The following is a 22,055-nucleotide window of genomic DNA, read 5'->3' as shown; positions in this document are numbered from 1 at the left end:
AAGACACATCCCAGTCTGACTAACATGGTTTTAAAGTCTACTCTTGAATTCTACTTCTTGTCTTCAAGATTTCTTCTCTGTAAATGAGACTTTCCAAAATAAAGCCACTAGGAAGGCTATTTTCCATCCTGATGTTTTTTGAGGTTATAATCATGCTTGACTTTCGTAAGATACAAGATTTTTTTCATAACATCCGAGATTATAAAATAAATAACAGGAAAGAGCTACGCTTGGATTAATGATTATAGTGCTTTGTGAATCAATATTTTGATTTATCCAGTATCGTGTTAATGTTTTTTAAAACAATAAGTGTAAAGTAGTGAAACAATCGCAACTCCTGTTAAAGGATTGAGAATAGAGAGACGCCTGCACAATTCTGTCAACCAAAACTTATCCCCAACACACTTGTTGTAATCTGTCTCTTCTTTAGATCCTTAATGCACGTTCTAAACACTTTTGGGTCAACATTTAGGTATTTCAATCACATGCAGATCGTGAGTATTCTACCTTCGACCTGTTGTCTTTATCTTTTTTAACTTATAAATTGAAAGTTAAAAAGTAATTACCTCAAATCCATAGATATATTCTGAGAGTGGCAGAACTAGAATTTGCAGTCCATCGTCACCAGATTCCTTTGACCCTCCTTATTTTCTTCGCTTAGCCTAAGAAAAGGATAGAAATTAATTAGTTTTTATGTACAGAGTTGGTTATAGAGGGTATTCTCTCAAGGATACCAGTTCTATATAAAAATAATGTAGAAGCATTTCGATGAGTGTGGTAACAGCAAGCTATCATCTGCTGAGTGCTCTTTATGTGCTGGGCCCTCTGTTAAGCACTCTATATACTTTATGTCATTTAATCCTAATAACAATACTGGAGATAGTTATTATTACTAGATCTCAATCTTATAGATATTTTATACGTTCAAATTGGAGACTTTGATAAATTACGTGACTTGTTAGTAAGCAGCAAGGCTGGGATTTGAATTCAGGTCTTTCTGATTACAAAATCTATTTCCGTGATCCCAGAGTGACGAGCAAAACATTCAAAAACTTTTCAATGGAGACACGTTGGGGTGAAACAGAGAGAGAATTCACTTCATGATTAGTGCTTTTACCTGCAACGCTGGGCTCCATTCCCCAGGGCCACATGCAGGCATCACTAGCAGCAGAGAAGGGATTTAAAGCCAAGTATGACTGTCATTAAAAGTGACCCTTTTCCTAGCCCCCCACACTGACCCAGCAAGAATTGAATTAAAGGACAAAGGAGAGAAGAGTGGGTCTGTCTTCTCTGCACATTCATGAGGATGCAGAATGTGTTCACACAAATGTTCCCAACTAGGTATTTTGGTCCTTTCATCAAAAGGGCTGAAGCAGACAGAATTCCAATTTATTGGATGAAATGTAATCAAGCAATCCAAGGGCCTGAGTATTTGATTGACTAATGGTAGAAACAGCACCATGTTGGTCACTAAGAACTAAACTAGTGACTCCTTGATTTCCTAACATGTGCAAGTTCTCTGCAAAGGCAGAAATTAATGGGTCATCGAGAAGGCTTCATGGAGCCAGAAGATTTAAGTAGAAGTTTTGCAAGGTAAGAAAAGGAGAAAGTCCACTTCTGCTGCAGACGGCCTGGCTGATGCAGGGGAAGGGTTACTTAACGAGCTTTGTTATCAAGTTTTCTAGTGCCAAAAGGACACATCCTGGGAAAACAGCACCCAAATTTTCAAATATACCGTTGTTTACAGATCTTTACTATTTTTTGAATCAGACTCTTCAGTTAATTTTCGCCACCTCTGGAGTACAGGAGTAATAGGACATTTGCAGCCAGTTCCCTCCTTGCCCATGTTTGCTGCCGGGTGGGGTGTGGGGGGTCTCTCTGGGGAAGAGGATGGCTGTGGCCACCCCACAGTGCCTTCCAGGAGGGCAACGCTGAGGACCCTACTGTGCCTAGACTGGGGAGTTCTTCTGTCTGGAGGTGCTGTGGACGTGATTAAGTGAAAGAACTAAGATCATGCAAGAAGCATACCCCAAGTCCAAAATTCGGTCTCCCCACAGTAGCTCTGTACTCAGGAAGTACTCTCTACTTCAACAGGAGGCAGGGTCGAGAGTACGGAGGTGAAGGCTGTGGGTCCACCGAGCTCCCCAGCTATGCCAGGTGCTGTGTTATGCACCTTCCTTAAACCGACGATGCGAGATACATGTTTTTATTTTGTTTTCATAATTGAGGGCACTGAGTGTCAGACGGCAGCAAGTAGAATGAATGACAGGCAGAATTGGAATTAAAAGCAGGACTGAGTGATTTCATGCCCTCTGCTATAGCACACTAGGTTGCCTTGGGACTAAAAAAGTAGTTCTGATTCCCAGCTCTACCGTGTACTAGCTGAGAGGCCCTACATCCACCCTCAGCCCTCTGAGGCTCCCTTCCTGCCTCCAAATATCATTGATTGGCTCAAATGAGCCAATGTATGTAAAAGTGTTTTGGAAATGGTAAATACCATTTCAAAGTATGAAACTGAGTTTCAGTTTAGCCTCTTTCATTAGTTCCAGTAAGACCTCTTAATAGGAATTATCTCCTAACGATAACCAGTATTTGCAGAGCACTCACCGCAGGGAAGGCATCCTGCTTGAGCAGTAAAGGAATCTAACAATCACTAAACCACATGCCTGAGGTAGCAAAAATGACATTGAGCACAGGATATATGAAAGTAACAGGTCACAGCTGGGCAGGGGAGGCTGCAGAGCTACGTGCTAAGTGAGCGACAGGGTCATTGGTTGTTCTATCTGCTCCAATTTCTCAAGGAAAGAGGTGGTGGCAAAGAGGGTTAAATGATATTGCTCACGGGTGAGTAGGAGGTTCACATGCTGGATGTCTAGTGGACGTTTCATCTTGTCTCCATCTTGGTTGAGACCCAAAGCTCAGGACAATAGGAAAAAGTCGTATCTGCATCCTAAAGAAAGTGACTGAACCAGTGATTCTCAGCTGGGGGCAACCTCCTCTCTGGGGAGATGTTTTTGGTTGTCACAACAGAGTGAGTGTGCTACTGGTATCTCATGAGTAGAGGCCAGTGATGCTGTTCGTCATCCCACAATGCACCAACAGACCCTGACCCCCATAATGGAGAAATACTCAGCTCAAAATGCAATAATGCCAATAATGCAGAGGTTGCGAAACTCTGTGCTAGTGACATTTCCCAAAGACTTGCTAAGAGGCGGACATTGATAACTCCAACCTTTGGCTCATGAACTATGTTTAGCCTGGATACAAGAGGAGCCTAGAGAATCCCTGGAGACACTAATTCTGCAAAGACTTCCTCTAAATAGCACTGTTGGGAGTGCCCTGGCAGGTCCCCTCCACTCCCAGTGAGGAGGTCCGGAGGTGAGATCTCCCATCACCACTCCAAAAGGAACCCCTCAGGTCTTGGAGCTCCACAGGTCCAGAGCCCTGTGTGAAGGGTCACAGAAGTGTTTGACCTGGGTCATGAGGGTTGGGTGGGCAGAGAGAGAGTGGGAACTCTCATTTTAAGTCAAAAGCTGACTTCAGGTCATAGCAGACTTGGTAACGTGACAAACTGTCCCCTGAAATCAGTGAAATAATGTTGATGAAATAATAATTAAGAATGTTCCTAAAAGTTTCTAAGAACCACAAGGTAAGAAGGTGTTAATAACTTTTATTTTGACAAATGGACTGATTATTTTGGCATCATGTGTATATGAATAAAGCCCCTATGTGGTCCTGACTGATTGGACGCTGGGCCTTGAGACACACTTTACCCTGCTAAACTCTCGGAGGCACCCCTCTGAGCCTGCCCTGGCACCTCTGTTCCAGGTTCCCTGCCTTCAGCCTTCTTGGGCACACAGCCTGGGCGATGGATGTCGCAGCTGCAAATTCTCACCTGCTCTTCACTCTGGGAATGTGAGCCTGGTCCCCTGTTTCTCAGACTGTTTGAGGGATTTTTTTAAAAATAAATGTTTTATTTCTTGATAATCCTGGTTTTGTTGAAAATGCTTTTCTTTCATTTCTAGTTGAAATGGAGTGAATATGACTGAAGCGAGAGAAAATACTTATTTTCCCAGCAGACAGGAAGCATATTATTTTCACCATAGGATGGCTAGTGAGACCTTTTCATACATACACACTTACTGATAAACACCAAACTGGGCTTTTGAGGATCTGATATTTTTACTCAAAAACAAAACAAAACAAAAGAAACCCCCCTTTTTAAGCTTAGTTAGAGGCAAAGAGCTGCAACCAAGAGGTATATATGAAATCTGTCTGCTCTCTTTGGTCCTCAATATAAAATCCATAGAGGAAGAAAACACAGTGACCTGATATAACTGCCCCTGAGCACACGCGCCTTTATCTCACTGTGACCACATCCTCCCCACCTGGAGCGCTCGCCTGACCCTCAGCCTGGCCGGGCCTGGTCTCAGCCTGCAGGGCTTCCTGCACTCCTCGGGGAGATGCCTCCCACCAGAGGAAACCGGAAATGGAGTCTGATGGCTGTCATTGCACCACAACAGATGGCAGTAACTGTGCCCCCAAATGTCTGGTTTGGCATCATTTCCTATAACATGGGTTCCCATTTAGAGACCATGTATGTTGAAATTGCCTGATTATTTTAGAGAGAAGGTAAGCTTCATTCTTTCTTTTCCCAGAGGTTTCCAGTAAAGGTGAGGTGTTCAGGGAGAGGATGCCAGGAAGGATCAAGATGGAATTCGTACCCATTCAGCTCCCACTGGCAGCCAGATAAAATGCTGGAGGTTCTATAGCTTTACAGTTTCAGGGGGTCATTGTAAAAGACCCTGCAAATAAACCTATGCATGGAAGAAAGAACGATGCTTAGAGAGGGTCAGTGATCTACCCCAAATAGTCTCCATGCTGTTTCAATTACCTTGTCAGGCCACTTTGAATACCCTTCATGCTTATTAACTTTATGAGAATATGCTGGGGCATTTGTGGGCAAATATGGGGTGGCCCTGACCTGCTACCTACCCCAGAACAGCTTGGTCAGGACAGAATGAGCAGCCACTCGAGAAGCGATGCTTAGAGGGTGCCTTGGGCACAGACCTGGAAGTGTCCCCTTTTGGGACATTCTGCCCAATGACCTTTCTCCACTCTGGAGGGAAGAAGGCTAAGAAAGCTGCATATCTTCTTTGTTCTTGTGAACTTGCTTTAGCAGCAAATATCATGCGGTGAAACATGGTGTGGGCTCCAAACCCTGTAGTCTGGACTTAAGTAAATGCTCAAAATATGAAATGAGGATAATGTTTTGGAAATACGTAGCAGCATATTTTTATTCTCTCACATAAATTATGTCACCTGTGGCCTTTCTTCTGTTAAGGCCACACCGTGAGATTTATTAGGCACAGGAAGAGATGGTTGACATGCCCAGAACAAACTAGTTTTTTGAGTTAATTGAGATAATGAGCTTGAAAATCAGATTATGTTTCAAGAGAAAAGGCTTTTCTCAATCTCTTAATCTCCCATTCATAGATCAAAAGGCAAGCCTGGCAAACCAAGAACACGGACTTTCACTGGAGGTGCTAGATGCAGGAGACTCGGGGTACGGTGTCTGTGAAGTCAGCACCGTCCAGAGAGAAGGGGCACTTCTGGCGGGAAGTGTGTGAGATGGTGGGAGCCAGTCAGAGGGGCAGAGGGTAAAGCAAAGGGACTCCTGGTTCCCTCACCTCGAGGGATTTCGCCCCCAGGGGAGAGAAACCTGAGCTAGATGGAGGGAGAAACAGCATCTGGCTGCTGTCTGGCTTTCCCGATATGGCTGTGGAAGACTCAACAGTGAAAGGCATTTGCAAAGATGAGGCCAAGCCAGCACTGCTTTGCACACAAGACATCCAAGTGCCTCTCAGGGTCTCTAAGAGGGTACAGAGGTGCCAGGGGCTGGGTGACACGGTGCCCGGGACTTGCATGAGAAGCTGCAGGGTGACTACTTTGCATCCTGAGGCGTGGTGTGCAGTCACCAGTGGTGAGTCCAGGTCTGGCTGTGGCACCATCAACTCAGAGGAAGAGGTCACGTCCCAGAGACCAGCAAAGCAGGGGGAAAGGTGCTGAGGACACAGAGGGGAGAAGGAAGACAACCGTAAGGACCCACACACGCTTCCCCTGTGTGCTGATGCCATCCTGGGGATGACAAGGAAGAAGAGAGAGATAAATGCAGAAAGGACCAAGAATGTACCAAAAAGAGACCGAGCTAACCCAAAGTGAACTGTTGCAGAGCAGTGAGCGTAGTGCCTCCCCAATATCAGAATGAGGATGAGATGAGACATATTGGTCATACACAGTAATGACATTTGTCCTCCCTCTGGTGGCAGTTCCACCACTGTGCCCTCCTCGAAGGTCCCAAGGTGAGGGGTCACCAGTGGTGACCAACATCCCATCCCACAACCAACCCCTGTACACTCAGGGGCTGGGTTGTGTCAGCCAGAGAAAGGGTGCCTGTGTCTAATTATTCTGCCTAGTGATGTGCCTTTGGATAATTAGTAAAAAGAGCCCTTGTGTGCTGGGGGGCGGGGGATTAGAAGGTAATAAATTCCTAGAGTTATGTAGACAAGACACAGGGTTTTCAATAAATGGAATCAATGAACCTTCATAACCCTAAGGAATGACAGAATTAGGCTATATAAAAAGAATTATCAAATGACTAATAAAAATAGTATTGTTTGAATCTGGTAACCAGATTTTAAATTCCAGAGCCTTGAGAGAAATTGATGGCCCTAAAATATATAGTTTAATAAAAGTCTTGTGCATAGGAGGTCCTGTTACATAAAGTCAAGGGACTCTGGTGTTGGGATGCCTGAGTCAACTCAACTTTCTTCTGCTTTGTCCACTGCTGTAGCAGAGATGGTAGTTTCCCTGCCAGGACTGCTGTCAGGACAGCTGGGGTAATAAACACGAAGTGCTCAGCATGAAGCCGGGAGCAGAGAAGGGACTCGGTAAGCACTAATTGTCAGTACCGTACTTGGGGTTAAATCTCGTGTCTGTCCACATGCCCTTGTGTAAAATAACTGGGACAATTAACCAAGAAACATCTTCCTTTGGGGACATTTCCAATATTGCTATCTGCGCTAGAAATGCCTACCTCCACCTCCACCTCTGCGTCTCTGTCTCTATCTCTATCTCTGTCGATCTCTGTCTCTGTCTATCTCAGTCTCTGACTCTGTCTCTATGTATCTCTGTCTCTGTCTCTGTCTCTATCTCTATCTCTGTGTCTCTGTCTATCTCAGACTCTGACTCTGTCTCTATGTATCCCTGTCTCTGTGTCTATCCCTGTCTCTCTCTGTCTCTGTCTCTGTTTCTCTATCTCCCTGGCAACTATTTAGCTAATTATCTGCTAATGAACTGGTGGGTTTCTTGTTGCCACAACCTCACTAACATCATCCTGACAAATCAGAAACCTCAGAAATGGCCTGGAACAGTGGCTCCTGCTTGACCCACCTGTCTCCTCCCCTGAGACCAGCAGTCACACCTTACACTGACCTGAGACCTCTGGCTTGTCTTTGGAGGCAAAGCCTGGTAGACCAGATACCCAGTTACAAGCACTCATCTGCCCCTTTCTCTGCCCAGTGAGTTTGTTTTTCCCTTTGTTTAGTTATGTTAGAACCTAAGGCAATTATCTCGTGCTTGCTCTTGATATTTTGGGTATTTATTGAAAAGTCTGTTTCATTCCGTCTCTCTCCTCCTAGTTGGACAATCAAACCGGCAGGACCAAAAATATCTACATCCACAGAAGAGAAGGATCTTGTATTCACGTGCAGTACCCAACTTGCTTCTGCTGCCTTCACCATGCACTTGACAAAAACAAATGAGGCTCTGGAGCATCCGATAAGTATTTGCGTAGTTACAACAGCTGCTTGCAGGCATTTAAGTGAGAAGAATGACAGAGAAGCGCTGAGAGATTCTGTCACCTCCACTGCAGTCTGTCCAGAAAGTCCACAGACTAAAGTAGCTGAAGCCGTGTACAGCTAGGTTCAAAGTACTAGAGGAGCCAGGATTAGTCCACGAATCCCTCTTCACTTCTGGACTTGAATCCTTCCCACACGAGCAGCCTCGTCTCTGCTCCCAGCCTCAGCCTCAGCCCCACCTGAGTTCCCTGAATGTCCCCTCGGTCCTCAAGGCGATAGGAAAAGGAAGCAGACAGCACGATGCCAGCTTCATGCTCCAAATTCCATTCCCTATTTAAGAATATGATGCTTAGAAAAAGGGCTCAGAAAATAACTCCCAGGCAAGTAGAAATGCTTCCCATTTCCACTGAAACTGAGGCACCTCCCCGGCCCCTCCCATTCTTGCAAAGACCACCAGCCAACCATGAGACAGGCCGAGTGCGCAGCAAGTGCACACAGCTGACTCTGTCACCAGCACTCAGGGCCCAAGGAACCACTCAACGCCTGCTTCCTTCCCTCTCCTGATTCAGGCCACGCCCTCCTGTCACTGACCCTAGACCCTAGGCGTCCAGCCCGCAGGCCCCCCTTCCCTGACTTCTCCTGGGGACACGCCTGGCAGACAGGATGTCACTGCTGGAAGCATTCGCTGCCTTCTCCTTCTGGGCCTGTGAGTCGCTCTCTGACCATCAGTCTAGACGCGTGGCCAGAGCAATTGTTCAGCGTTTCCTTCTTATCTTCTCAGAAGCTCATTGGAAATTCCCCTCTTTTCTTACAGTTGGACTTGGATTAAGAGTGGAGCAGTCCCAGATATCCATTTCCACAGAAGAGAAAAAGAGTGTTGACATGTATTGCAAGGTATCCAGCACATAGTTTGAAACTGAAGTCATTCACTGGTACGGGCAGAAAAAGAATCAGGCTTCGGAGCATCTGATTCATGTAACCTCGACAAAATCCCCAGCTCGAAGAGCCTTACGTGGGATTGAAAACAAAGTGGTGGCCAAAAAGAAATGGCAAATTTTCAGCTCTGTCCTTACCATAAATTTCACAGGAAAAAAAGATGTGGCCATCTACTACTGTGCTGGGTGGGACCCACAGTATTAGAACTGTTGAGACAACCCACACAAGACCCCCTCCTTAAGTAGGTGCCTGCCACATCCTTCCCAACAGGGGCCACCGCAAGCAGCTGGCCAGGTGGCTCCCAGCCTCAGGCCTGCCTTCTCTGCAGCCCTGCCTAGGTGTTCCAGGAAGCCACAATAGGTCACACTCACACAGTAGTTCCCAGCTGACCCCAGGCATGGTGCTTCAAAATCTTTACTTGACACTAATTCCTGAGGAGTGAAAGTCCTGTCTGTGGACTGAGAGGACACAGGCTGTCACTGTCCCTCAGAGCACCACATTTGTTGTTTGAGATGCTGTTCCTGGGCAGGTTCTTCTTGGAGCATCTTGTCTGCATTACTGCAGTTGTAAAGAATATCTGATGACAGACTTTGTCCCACAAACATGAGTGTGCGCAAAGCAGGGCGTGCGTAAGGATGGGAAAGGGATTACTGTGGGTTTTTAGAAGGTTCTAGGAAACAGTTCTCATCTCAGACAAGCTAGCATGAGCCCCTCCTTTGTGCCTTTCCTGGCTCCCTTTTGTCTGGGTCTGACAGAAACTCCCTTCGTCAACTTTCACATTTCCCCCTTTTGATCAAGGTCTTTCTCTGTGGCAGGTTGGTTAGCTTACTTGGTTAGAGTGCAGCCTTATGACACCAAGGTCATGGGTTCAGATCCCCATACCCACCAGTCACTGCCCCCCACCACCCCCATAAAAAAGAAAAGGAAATAAATGAAAATGTCTTTCCATGAAAGCACCACCGATCCATTAGCTTGTTGTTAGGCTTTAAGTGTCCCTCGATGCTGGGATGAATCTGTCCCAGTTAGAGTTGGTCTGGTCCCACCTCGGGGGAGGTGATAAACAGCTGGATGTCAGTGTCAAGATCCTTGTAGCCACATGTGAGCAGCAAGGAGGCCAGAAGGTGGAGCTCTCAGGAGGAAGAGCTCTGAGGCCTGGGTTGTCTGGATTTCACAGTTAAGTTCGATGATGTCTGTTCCACAAGCATCGGTTCCATCTCAATGTGCTGGGCCAGTGTTCCTTTGCCAGGAGTTGCATTTCTGCAGAGGTTTAACAGGAAACAAGTATAGAATTTAAAAAAAGAAAATACAGAGTAAAGATAACAGAAATACAACAATTCCAGTTTGTATTATGGTTTTAAGCCATGAACATAGACGTAAGGGGAAGAAACTAAATAGATCAATGTCCACAAGAAATGGTGAGACTTGTAGCCATGTCGCTTGTTCTCTTGTTTTATGCAACTAAGTCTCAGCTTCCCCAGAGGAGTTCATCCAGGTACAGTGTGTGGTACTAGCAATAGCACAGACACAACCTTGCTCAGCTGATAGGTAACCGAGTGATATTATGATGTAAGACAGTCCCAGAAGAGAAGTTGAGCACTGTTGAGCAGCAATACTCTTTGCAGTGGAGTCTGCAATAATTCCCAGGGTAGCAGATACATTTCTTATCATTTCTTCATTCATGGAAATGACACACCATGGTAGAAAAGATCTGCCACAGGAAGCAAATCCAGAATCCCATAATTCACCAGGTAACTCACATTTGACCTCAGGTTTAGTGAGAGGGGGCTAGTTCAGTGATTATTCCAGTGATCAGTTTCAGGTCTATTTTGCATTGATAAGAGAGCAAATATCCCGATCCACCTTGTCCTCTGGTTGTCCAGGTGTCTAACTACCTGAAGGCCTAGAATGAGATGTCCCAACCACAAAATTAAATGTACCCCATAAGAGCACAAACAATTCTTCTGTCTGTGCATTTTCTGTATACTCGAATAATGGAATTAAACCAAGGGTCAGTTGTATTACTAAATATTGCTGATGGCCCCTCCTTTCAGAATTGGCCCCCAAAACTTTTTTACATATGTTTGGGAGCCCCAGGGAACATTTTAAAGGTGATGACCCATTCTACATTTTTAGGTACAACTATGAGAACACCATTTTGAGTAGGTGAGACAGGGGACAGGAGTTGAAGGTGGATGAGAAAGTTTAATCCTATAGGATTTTCTAGGGACACAATCTGTACAGATGGTTGCATCTGGGATGTTGGAGAATTTTGTTACAGGTTAAACTAGGGGTAACAGATCAAGGTTTCTGGTGACAACTTTGACAATCAGCAAGGTCTCCCCCTGTGGTAACAGACTGGGAAATGAAGATAAGGACATTGGCTTTCTTGGAAAAAGAGGGTGAAAGTAACCTAAGAATTGAAACTACAAACCACTGCTGAGAGAAAATAGACAGGATACAAGAAGATGGAAAGATATCCCATGCTCTTGGATTGGAAGAATCAACATAGTAAAAATGTCCATACAACCCAAGTGATATACAAATTCAATGCAATCCCCATCAAAATTCCAATGACATTTTTCTCAGAAATGCAAAGAAATACCCATACATTTATATGGAATAATAAAAAACCACGCATAGCCAAAGCAATGCTGAGCAATAAATAAATAAATAAGTAAAGCTGGAGGCATAACACTACCTGACCTTAAACTATACTACAAAGCTATAATAACCAAAACAGTATGGTACTGGCAAAAAACAGACATACTGATCAATGGAATAGAATAGAGAATCCAGAAATCAACCCACACACTTACTACCATCTGATCTTTGACAAAGACACCAAGCCAATTCACTGGGGAAGGGACTTCCTCTTCAGCAAATGGTGCGGGGATAACTGGATATCCATATGCAGGAGAATGAAACTAGACCCATACCTCTCACCGTATACTAAAGTCAACTCAAAATGGATTAAGCCTTTAAATATACACCCTGAAACAATAAAACTTCTTAAAGAAAACATAGGAGAAACACTTCAGGAAGTAGGACTGGGCACAGACTTCATCAATACGACCCCAAAAGCACGGGCAACCAAATGAAAAATAAACAAATGGGATTATATCGAACTAAAAAGCTTCTGCACAGCAAAAGAAACAATTAACAGAGTTAAAAGACAACCAACAGAGTGGGAGAAAATATTTGCAAAATATACATCTGACAAAGGAGTAATATCTAGAATATGCAAGGAACTCAACTTTACAAGACAAAAACAAGCAACCCAATTAAAAAATGGGCAAAAGAGCTAAGTAGGCATTTCTCTAAGGAAGATATACAAATGGCCAACAGACATATGAAAAAATTCTCAACAACACTCAGCATCCGGGAAATGCAAATCCAAACTATACTGAGATACCATCTCCCCTCAGTTAGGATGGCTAAAATCCAAAAGACTGAGTGATAAAAGCTGGCAAGGTTGCGGAGAAAAAGGAACCCTCATACATTGTAGGTGGGACTGCAAAATGGTGCAGCCTCTATGGAAAATGGTATGGAGGTTCCTCAAACAATTGCAGATAGATCTACCATAGGACCCAGCTATCCCACTGTTGGGAATAAACCCAGAGGAATGGAAATTATCAAGTTGAAGTTATACCTGTTCCTCAATGTTCATCGCAGCACTCTTTGCAATAGCCAAGATTTGGAACCAGCACAAATGTCCATCATCAGATGAGTGGATACGGAAAATGTGGTACATCTACACGATGGAATACTACTCAGGTATAAAAATGAATGAAATACGGCAATTTGTAACAACATGGATGGACCTTGAGAGAATTATATTAAGTGAAACAAGTTAGGCACAGAAAGAGAAATACCACATGTCCTCACTTATTGGTGGGAGCTAAAAATAATTAAATAAATTCACACACTCACACACACAAACCGGGGGCGGGGGAAGAAGATATAACAACTACAGTTCCTTGAGGTTGATATGACAAGCAAACAGAAAGGACATTGTTGGGTGGGAGGGGAGGAAGGAAGGTTTCGGTAGTGGGCCACAATAATCAACCACATTGTATATTGACAAAATAAAGTTTAAAAAAAATAAATAAAAGTACACAATTTCTATTCCTTTAAAAAAAATTAAAGTAAGGAAAGCTTATATGGGCTTGGTCTAGACATCTTTGGAAAAAGTCTACTCAGGGGCTGTCTGCTTCAAATCCTGGAATTTTCAGTTTTAATTCATTGATAGGAGTGCAGGTCCATTCGGGACATGATTTTTCTTTAAATGAAATACATGTATCCAGGAATCAATTCCTTTAAATTTGGCTGTACAGGAGTTGGTCAGCTGGAAAGTTACCTGGTGTGTAACTTTCCAGCAAGTTTGGAGGGAGTCCTTCTGCAAATATCTTTTCCAACAGACAAAAATATCCTGGTTGTGGGTTATGCTGCTTTAGGTCTTCGTCTCCTAAAAGCACACTGTGGAAAGATTGTTCTACCAGAGTATAATTTTAATTCGTAGCTTTAATTATACCTTTACAATACTGAAGCATTTCACCTCTGATTCATTTTGGGGCCAGATGCATGGGATGTCTAGTAATTATCTCAAACGATGAGAGCTTGTGTAATTCACAGGGTGCATCTCTTAAGTTCAAGAGCACTCATAAGCTGGGCATTTGGCCACTGGCCATGGCAGTTGTAAAGTTCCATAAACTTTTGCAACCTGATCTGAAGAACACTACTGGTGAGTTCAACTCATCCAGGGGCCTGGGGGCGATCCGCACAGTGGAAATGCTGGAAGACTGGCCATATGGCACACACTGGTTTAAAACATGTCCCGTAAAATGGGTTCCGTGATCACTATGAAGCTCGAGAGGGGTACCCCAAGTAGAACTTATCTGTTCTACTGCTGAGGCAGGGGCTCATCTCTATGGGAATGCAACCCAAGATGAAGACCAAAACATATTTGAATCCATGTGTGGAAGGTAGCTGGCTAAAATCCATCTGCCAAGCCTCGAATGACCCACTTGGGAGGTTAGAAAGGCCAAGAGCTGGTGCTCACGGGCTCTCCAGGATTGAATTTAAGATGTGGGGACCGACTGAACAGCATTTTGGCCACTTTACCTCACCACTATTGTTTCATAAAAGTTGTTGTCTTTTTTGTAGCCCAGTGTTTTAATTCACTTACAGTAGTTAATAATGGAAGCTTCATGGAGTCTAGTAGGATAGGTGTTTTATTTGACCTGCAGCAGACTTTCACATTATCCCTGAACCAGCAGCCATTATTTTGCCTGTTTTTAAAGAAATATAAAGTACTGTTCTTGTTTCATCTTCCCGAGTCTCGAATCCCAAACAAATTAACAATGAGATCAAGTTCTGTGCTGGATGCAAAAGCCATGTACTCACATCTCCAGAGCAGTGTTTCTGTAGTCTGAAAATTAAGGAGGGAGCAGCTAAGTTTGAAACAGAATCAGTCAACACCAGAACCACCTCCACCCTGGCCCACAGACACATTCCTGTCCAGATCATGAACCTTCTGCACGTGTGGGTACTGCTCAGCCCTGTGGCAGGCCATGAAGGCATTGGGGACCTCTGACCTCCTCTTCCTCCTCTTGCACTGAGTCATGCCACCCCTGGGCCCTGCAGCAACCAAGCTCCCCGCCTTCCTGCCTTCTCCTGGGGACATGGCCTGGCAGACAGGCGGAGTTCATTGCAGGGGACACTGATATTCTCTCCCTTTGAGCTTGTGAGTTGCTCCTTAATTATTTCAATGCAGATGGGAGATGAAAGAGATTCTTTATCATTTCCTCTCTCTATCTCATATGTTCATGGGAATTCCCTTTTCTGTTTGCAGTTGGACTTGGAATGTTAAATTTGAAGCAACCAAAAATGTTAATTCCAGAGCAATAGAAAAGAGTGCCTGCATATCTTGTACGGTCTCCATGGAAGGCTTTGTGTTACGTAATGGTACCAGGAGAAAAAAAATCAAATTATAGGACATCTGATATACACCACTTCAGTAAACACCCAGCTCGAGTTCACGTAGATGTGAAAAACAACAAACGTGAGGCAAGAAGAAACATTCAGATGTCTCTTTCAGTCCTTACCATAAACTTAGGGGAAATCAAGATGTGCCATATACTACTGTGCTGCATGGGACCCACAGCACCAGAGGTGCCAAAGTGTCCCACACAACAGCCTCTCTTGAGCCTCTGCCCAACCACATCCGCCCCACAGGAGCAAACCCAACAAACTCCACACGGGGCTTCCAGCCTCAGCCCTGCCTGCTCCACAGCACATCCTGAGCTTTCCAGGAAGCTCTCTTGGGTTAACGTCAGTGCAGGAGGAAGCATTCCTGACCATGACGTCCCCACATCTTCCTCTAGCACTGCTTCCTAGTGAATTAAGGTTTTCTCAGGGAATGAGTGGACACAGGCTAAGGCCCCACTCAGATCAGCATCCAGAGGCTTCCACCCAGTGTGAATGGCTCAGGCTGAGGGAAAGATCTCACATGTAGTTACCACGATGCCCCTGTAAAATATCTATTATTTCTCCATTTTACAGATAAGGAAATTAAAGCTTAGAGAGTTAGTGATTTTCAAAAACAAAATGACGATGTTTAAAAACTGGACGATGAAGCCACCTTGCACATTCAAAGCTCACAATTCGGGAACGAACAGAACAGATAAGGTAAGTTGGAGTGGATCGAGTGTCTTCTTTCTGGGGGAGGAGGAAATGGTTCTTCACTTGCTGTTGTAGGCTGTGCCAACATGACATCATCAGAACAGAGCTCCCTGCCACGGGGCTGTCAGATGAGCTCAGCACAGTGTGGGCAGCCTTGGTTCTGCCCACGAAAGAGGAGAGAGAGTGGGCCAGGAGCACAGCTGGTAACTCTGTGTGTGGAAGAGGTCCCTAGTAGTGGTCCCAATCCTTGCATAGATTAGCTCACTACACCCTTCAGCCACCTGTGAGGTCCTTTCTGTTATCCTGAAGTGCATTTGACTCATGAGGTAAGTGACATACTGTGTGTCTCAGTCACTTGTCCAAGCCACACAGCTGGTTCGTGGCAGAGAAGGGTTGGACCCAGGCATTTTGGCTCCTAAGTTGTTGTCTTAACTGGAAGCGGGTGGAAAGCAGTGGTGGACGCTGCTCCCACCCTCACGGGAAGACAAAACTAACCTCCGTGAAACATTTGCTGTCCAAGTCATTTTGTGCTAAACCATGGAGCAGGATTTGAGTGATTAGGAGTCTTCAACAGAGTAAGTGAAATGCCAATAAATTATGTTTGTCTTTTAAAATATAAAATAAAAAAACTGTATTGATTTATGATGCCTTCCTAAAATGTTGTGAAACCGATGAAGGATACCCTTAATCCATGCATTTTTAATGCATCCTGACCATCACATTCCCTCAGCGTGGGCCATGGCCGAATACTTGAGCCCATATAGAACCTTACTGGCCACCTAAATGTTTAATACAGGATAGAGTACTGAGTTCTTGAGTCCATATAGTATTGGATACAGGATAATGTATTGAATTCTTGAGCCCATATAGGGCCTCACTGGTTACCTAAATGCTTAATACAGGATAAAGTAAAGAGAAAGACTTGAGAGAAACACAAAAATTCTGAGGACATAAGCCCTTTTCAGACAGGAATGCACAAACCTGCTGTGGAATCCCGTGTGCCAACTTCTTCCCACGGTTGTCCCAACTAGTCTCCAAAGAGCCCAGAGCACAGTGAGATACCCTGTGCTCAGATCTTAGAAGAACTTACCAGGCATCGGACAACATGATGAAACACAGGGAAAGAGACACCTGATTCATGTTGCATTCAAATGATAGAATACTACGTAGACTTTGAAAACAATGCTTTATGGATTTATCAATATAATTAGAAAATGTTCACAATATAATATAAAAAAAGATTCATAAAGTATATAATAACCTCTTAAAAATATGTCTGTATCAATACAAGAATTTCTTTTTATGAAAGGGAAGGGAATTCTCCAAAATTTTAAGAATTATTATTCCTGAGGAAATAGATGGTTTTAATTTCTTCTGTGTACTTTTCTTAATGTTACATGTTTTTCCTAATTGAGATACTATGGTTTTGTTGTAAAAAATATTTAACAAAATACTTTGTTCTTATTTTCTTAGTAATACCAAGACTTGATAGCATCACTGAAGACTCATGATGTGCTAGGTACAAATATCTGAGCATTTTCTGCATTACCCTTGTGTAATGTTATAATATAAGCTACTCAACCTCCAAGAAATATATAGGCAAGAGACCTGTGTGGAATCTGAGGCCCACAAAGCTTAAATAACATACTCAACATTCTACAGGGTTAAGTGGTATGAAGTGTGTTTAATTTTCTCTGGTCATTAAAAATAATGTTCATATAGATTATTTGAAGACCTGCAGTATTGCTCATGATAACAAGTTAATCAAAAGAAGAGAATATTAAGCCAAATATTCAAATTCCACTCTTATATATGTATAAATAATACCAAGCAATTCTACTTCTATCTATAAATATGCAGAGAAAAATTCAAAGGAAAAGGTAATGATGGGTACATTTATTGTCAGTATTGTAACTCATTTTACTGAGATTTTCTTTAATGAAGAGTTATTATTTATCTGAGTTCTTATATGTACCAGCTCTGGGTCTTGGAATGAGTCACTTAACCTCTCTTTGTCTCTGTCCTCATTTGTCAAACAGAGATTACCATAACACCCATTGCACAGGGCTGTTGAGGTGTTAAATAAAATAATATAAGAACGCATCAAGAATAATGCCTGACAAGCAGCAAGTCCTCTATGGACATTAGACGCTAAATTAATCTTAAATCTTATCGCTACACATTAAACATAATATTTCTTTGAAAATACTACTTCATGTGACAAACATTCAAGACCCAGTTCCAAGGTCCTGGGCAAGTAGAAGCTGATTTCCACAGCCTGCTCTGCCTCACATCTGCCAGCAATTGTAGTCTAGTCTATTCTTGGATGCATCCGGATTACAAATAAAATTTGATTTTTCTGAGTCATAAGCTGATTGGTGACGTCTCAATTGATTTCAAAAACACTAAATACCCCAGTGCTTGTGTATATGGCATATTAAATAATGTCAATGAGATATTCCAGCATCTAACTGTTTTTTCTGTTGTGTGTTATGGAAAAATAAAGATCAGCGTTCTTAGGTGAGTCCTGAATCAACAGCAAATCACAGAAATATAGACATAGGGACTGAACACAGCAGGTATGTCCTTATATTTCCAGAACAATATTTCCAGAGTACGGAATGTCAGTGAATGACTGAATGGGTAAGAGAACAAGCCCTGCCCCACCCCGCGATGTGCACATTCATGCTAGGGATTTCTTTCCAGATGCTTAACCCACTTACCCATCTGCCCAGCACTCGTGGGTACAGGAGACCTCAGAACTGCTCAGAACTGTAGCAGTTCATAAAAAGCCCCAGGGAGCCACCTCACCCACCACTTCTCCGGAGACACCAGAACAGCCCCACCTGCCTGTCACTGGCTTGTGACCTCCGGCTACGGGGTGCTGGGAAGCCCGCCTGGGAGGCAGGATGCTGCTGCTGGAGATGGTCCTCTTCTCTGGCCTATGGGCATGTGAGTAGCCCCCAGTCATTTCAGTCTACAGGAGAGACAGAAGTCACTCTTCATTATGGCCTTATTACATGTCGTTTGCTCATGGGGATTTCTCTTCTTTGCTTGCAGGTGGACTTGGGCAGGTGGAACAACCTGAAATGTCAATTTCCAGAGCAACCGACGAGAGTGTCCAAATACCATGTAAGGTGTCCCTCCAAAACTTTGAAAGTGCAGTTGTACACTGGTACCGGCAGAAACCAAATCAAGGTTTAGAACACCTAATTTACATTTCGACAACCACTGCTCAAGGTCACTTAGGTGGGAAGAGGAACAAACTCGAGGCAAGTAAAAATTCTCGTACTTCCACTGCGACCTTGAAAATACATTTCTTAGAGAAAGAAGATGAGGCCATATATTACTGTGCCTGTTGGGTTAAGCACAGTATTAGAATTGCTGTAATAAGCTACACAAGAACCTCTGCATGTCTGTGCCAACCCACATCCTTGTCACTGTGGGCAACCACAGCAGGCAGCTCCACAGGGCACTGGCCCAGGCCTCCCCTCCCTGCAGCACTTCTGGAACTTTGCAGGAAGAGTCTCCGCTTCTGGTGCCACAGTGAGCCCCACATGGTGGCAGCAATTATGGTCCAAATTAAGGACTATGTTTGACACTATTTCCTACTAAATTAGTCTGTCTTGAAACTCTGACAATATGGGGTGGATGGGTCAGAGCAAAACCCATTTGTCCATCAGTTCACTGCACAGACAGTGATTTCCAGAGATTGAGTGCTTTTGAATGGAGGCAGGGCAGGTGTGCACAGCAGGGGAGGGTGTGCATGCCACATAAGTGTTTCCCGTTGTTATTTTTCATCAGCATTGGAGGTTTTCAGAGGTAGAATGATCTGTCAAATGTAATAATCTCATGACTTTTATTAGCACCCTGAGGCCATCCTGAAGAAATCCAGAGACCATAAAGCTCTAAGTAAACCATGAGCTACTTGCGGCACTTGAGAGACAGAAGTAGGAGTCTTCTGTCCCAGGGGAAGAGGGTGCGGTCACTCCACACTCAGGGCTCCATCGGAACAGAGCCCCTGGGCACAGTTGGTGACGCCAATGCAGCACAGGTGACTTCAAGGCCTTATTCTCCAGGATTCTGCCAAAAACACCCCCCAATCCTGAGTAAGATACGATGAGATGGTTGAAAAGAAAGATAATTCATGCTCCATGCATCTGTAGAGGAAACAAGTGTGATATTCCTCACAGACGAATACAATAAAAAATAATTATTGAGGATTATTTTATTTATTCTGTGATTCATAGGTGAGTGGTAGGGAACTTTCAGAGAATTGTGAAACAAAATGTCAAATGTAAAACCACAGAACTCTTTTTCCACCTCCACTGTCCACTTCCAAACAAGGAGGAGATTAATGAGGGAAAATGCTCGCTTTGGAAATGTTCCTGACGCCGCTGCCTTTAGTAACACGAGGTCTTACCACCTACTTGCCACACGTGCGGTTTACATAGAGCTCTTGCAATAACTGCCACGTGCTCACTCTCCATGTCTCCCTTCCAAGGATCAGGTGCAGCACGAGGAGCAGAGATGCTGCTGAACGCCGCATGAGGGGACCCCGGGGGCTCCACAGCAGCGTCACCCTGGGGTGTGTGTCCCAGTCCCATCCCGACTCCTGACCCTGGTGCTCCACAGTGGGATGTCCCCAGTGCCTGAGTCTCAGCAGTCCTGCCTCTCACCTAACGCGTACATAGGAGCACAGGTGAGAAGAGGATCGTCACAGGGAGAAAATTCTGGGAACATCAACGCTTTCCTGACAGGTGTGAATAGAAAGAGGGGACTCAGCTTCACACGATATCCGTGCTAAGTCCTTTCCACACATTATTTCATTTCATCTGCAGAGCAGTGCAGAGTCCACTGCGGTGGCCACACAGGGTCAGATCTCAGGAGGAGAAGCCACCTCGACTTTTCCACACACCCCTGGGATATTCACGGGGATGCAGAGCTGGTGACATACTGAAGTGATGAGCAGGAGGGACAGGGATACCTTACCTGTGTGGCTGTAAAGGGATGAAATGCCATGCAGCCATTAGTACAATGTTTTCTGAAAAATTATAAGGAAAATTGAAAATATTTACCACCCATTAGCAGGGACACAGAACTGGTTTACACAGTAAACTCTCAAATCCATAAAGGTATACAGAAGAACAAATAGTAGGAAATTCTCCAAAGTTGACAGAGTGGTTGTCTCTGGAAGGATGGATAGTTTTAATTACTTCTTGGCACTTTTACAGATTTTACACATTTTAGTGAAAAACTACTATCAATTCAAAAGACACATATGCAAAACAGATTCAATATTTTATTGATTCACCCTTTTAATAATAAAACTTCTTATCTAACAACACATACTTGCATAAGGCACAGAAAATAATTTTGTATGTATATTTTCCCACGTAATCGTATTACTACTCTATAGCTTTCAGAAAAGAATAAATCAATGAATAAATAAAACTCAGAGCCATAACTAGCCTTAATGGCAGCAGTGATTACCATGGAGCAAAGGGTCACACCCTGCTACCAGGTCAGTGGCCACGGGTGCGTGAACACACCGCCCTGCCCACTCACTCACACCCGGTGCCGGCTGCTGCTGCAGTGCAGGGGACAGTGCAGTAGCTGCCACTTCAAGCCAAAATATTTATTTTTTGGCCCGTTATAGGAAGCATTTGTCAATCACTGTCCTAGAGTGATGTACTTATGAGAGACATGTAATTTTATGTTTCCTAATTTCTCTGTTTTCTCAGGGATCGTTTCCTATATATCTACCCTCTCCATATTCACTGTGTGACTTTGGATCAATTACTTCACATATCATTGATCCATTTTCCTCATTCAAAAATAGAGAACATCATATTTACCTGAACTGTTGCAAAGAGTAATCTAAATAACACATGAAAAATTCTTCCGAGTGTTTGGAGCATGCTTAATGCTCAATAAATGGAGGCATTTCATTGATTACAAGGGTTATTATTGCACATTACAAAATAAACTCATGTCGAATAATACTTTAAGTCCTCGGGACTTGCTGTCTGGTTTGTGAACCAGCAGCACCTGCTTCACCTAGGAGCTTGTCAGAAATGCAGGAAAGCAAGCCTCAGCTTGACCTGCTGAGTCACAGTCCCATTCACAGGATCCCCAGGTCACTCCTGTCTATTTTCTGTTCTGGGGAGCAGGGGTCCACATGCCAGGCTGCTCAAGAGACCAGCCCCACAGGCCAGGACAAGTGCAACTGACCCTGTTTCCACAGTGTCCTCTCTCATTTCTAGATGGGAACACAGAGTTGATATTTGGTCTCTCTGAGGCTGAAATGAATGGTGACCTCCGAATTAATTAAAAAACAGTGTATCTCACTGTCCAAACGTATGTACTTTTGCTATCATTGATAAATTTTGTTATCAAATAAGAACACATTTTCAGTGGTTATTTTATGTACAGAAAAATACAGGAATTATTTCAGTATCTTAGATAGAGTTTTTGATCCATAGCTAATCCACAGGGAGAGAAATTTTTGCATCGATCACAAAAGACAGGTCCTCATATCGCTAGGGCAATGCTGCTGCGTAAAACAAAAGAGGAGAG

At 43.8% G+C, this 22,055-nt stretch overlaps 1 gene segment (V, D, J or C); it reads left to right on the top strand.

Annotated features, from left to right (window-relative positions):
* Positions 1-18,385: 18,385 nt before the first annotated feature.
* LOC134391125 (T-cell receptor gamma chain C region C10.5-like) overlaps positions 18,386-22,055 on the top strand; it is a 35,836-nt gene continuing 32,166 nt past the window's right edge. Inside the window, 2 exon segments of the C gene segment in view lie at positions 18,386-18,428; positions 18,537-18,850. Coding sequence covers positions 18,386-18,428; positions 18,537-18,850 — 357 coding nt within the window.

Source organism: Cynocephalus volans, chromosome 11 (assembly GCF_027409185.1).
Source record: "Cynocephalus volans isolate mCynVol1 chromosome 11, mCynVol1.pri, whole genome shotgun sequence".
Classification (NCBI taxonomy): Eukaryota; Metazoa; Chordata; class Mammalia; order Dermoptera; family Cynocephalidae; genus Cynocephalus; species Cynocephalus volans.
This window is presented reverse-complemented; position numbering and strand designations above follow the sequence as displayed.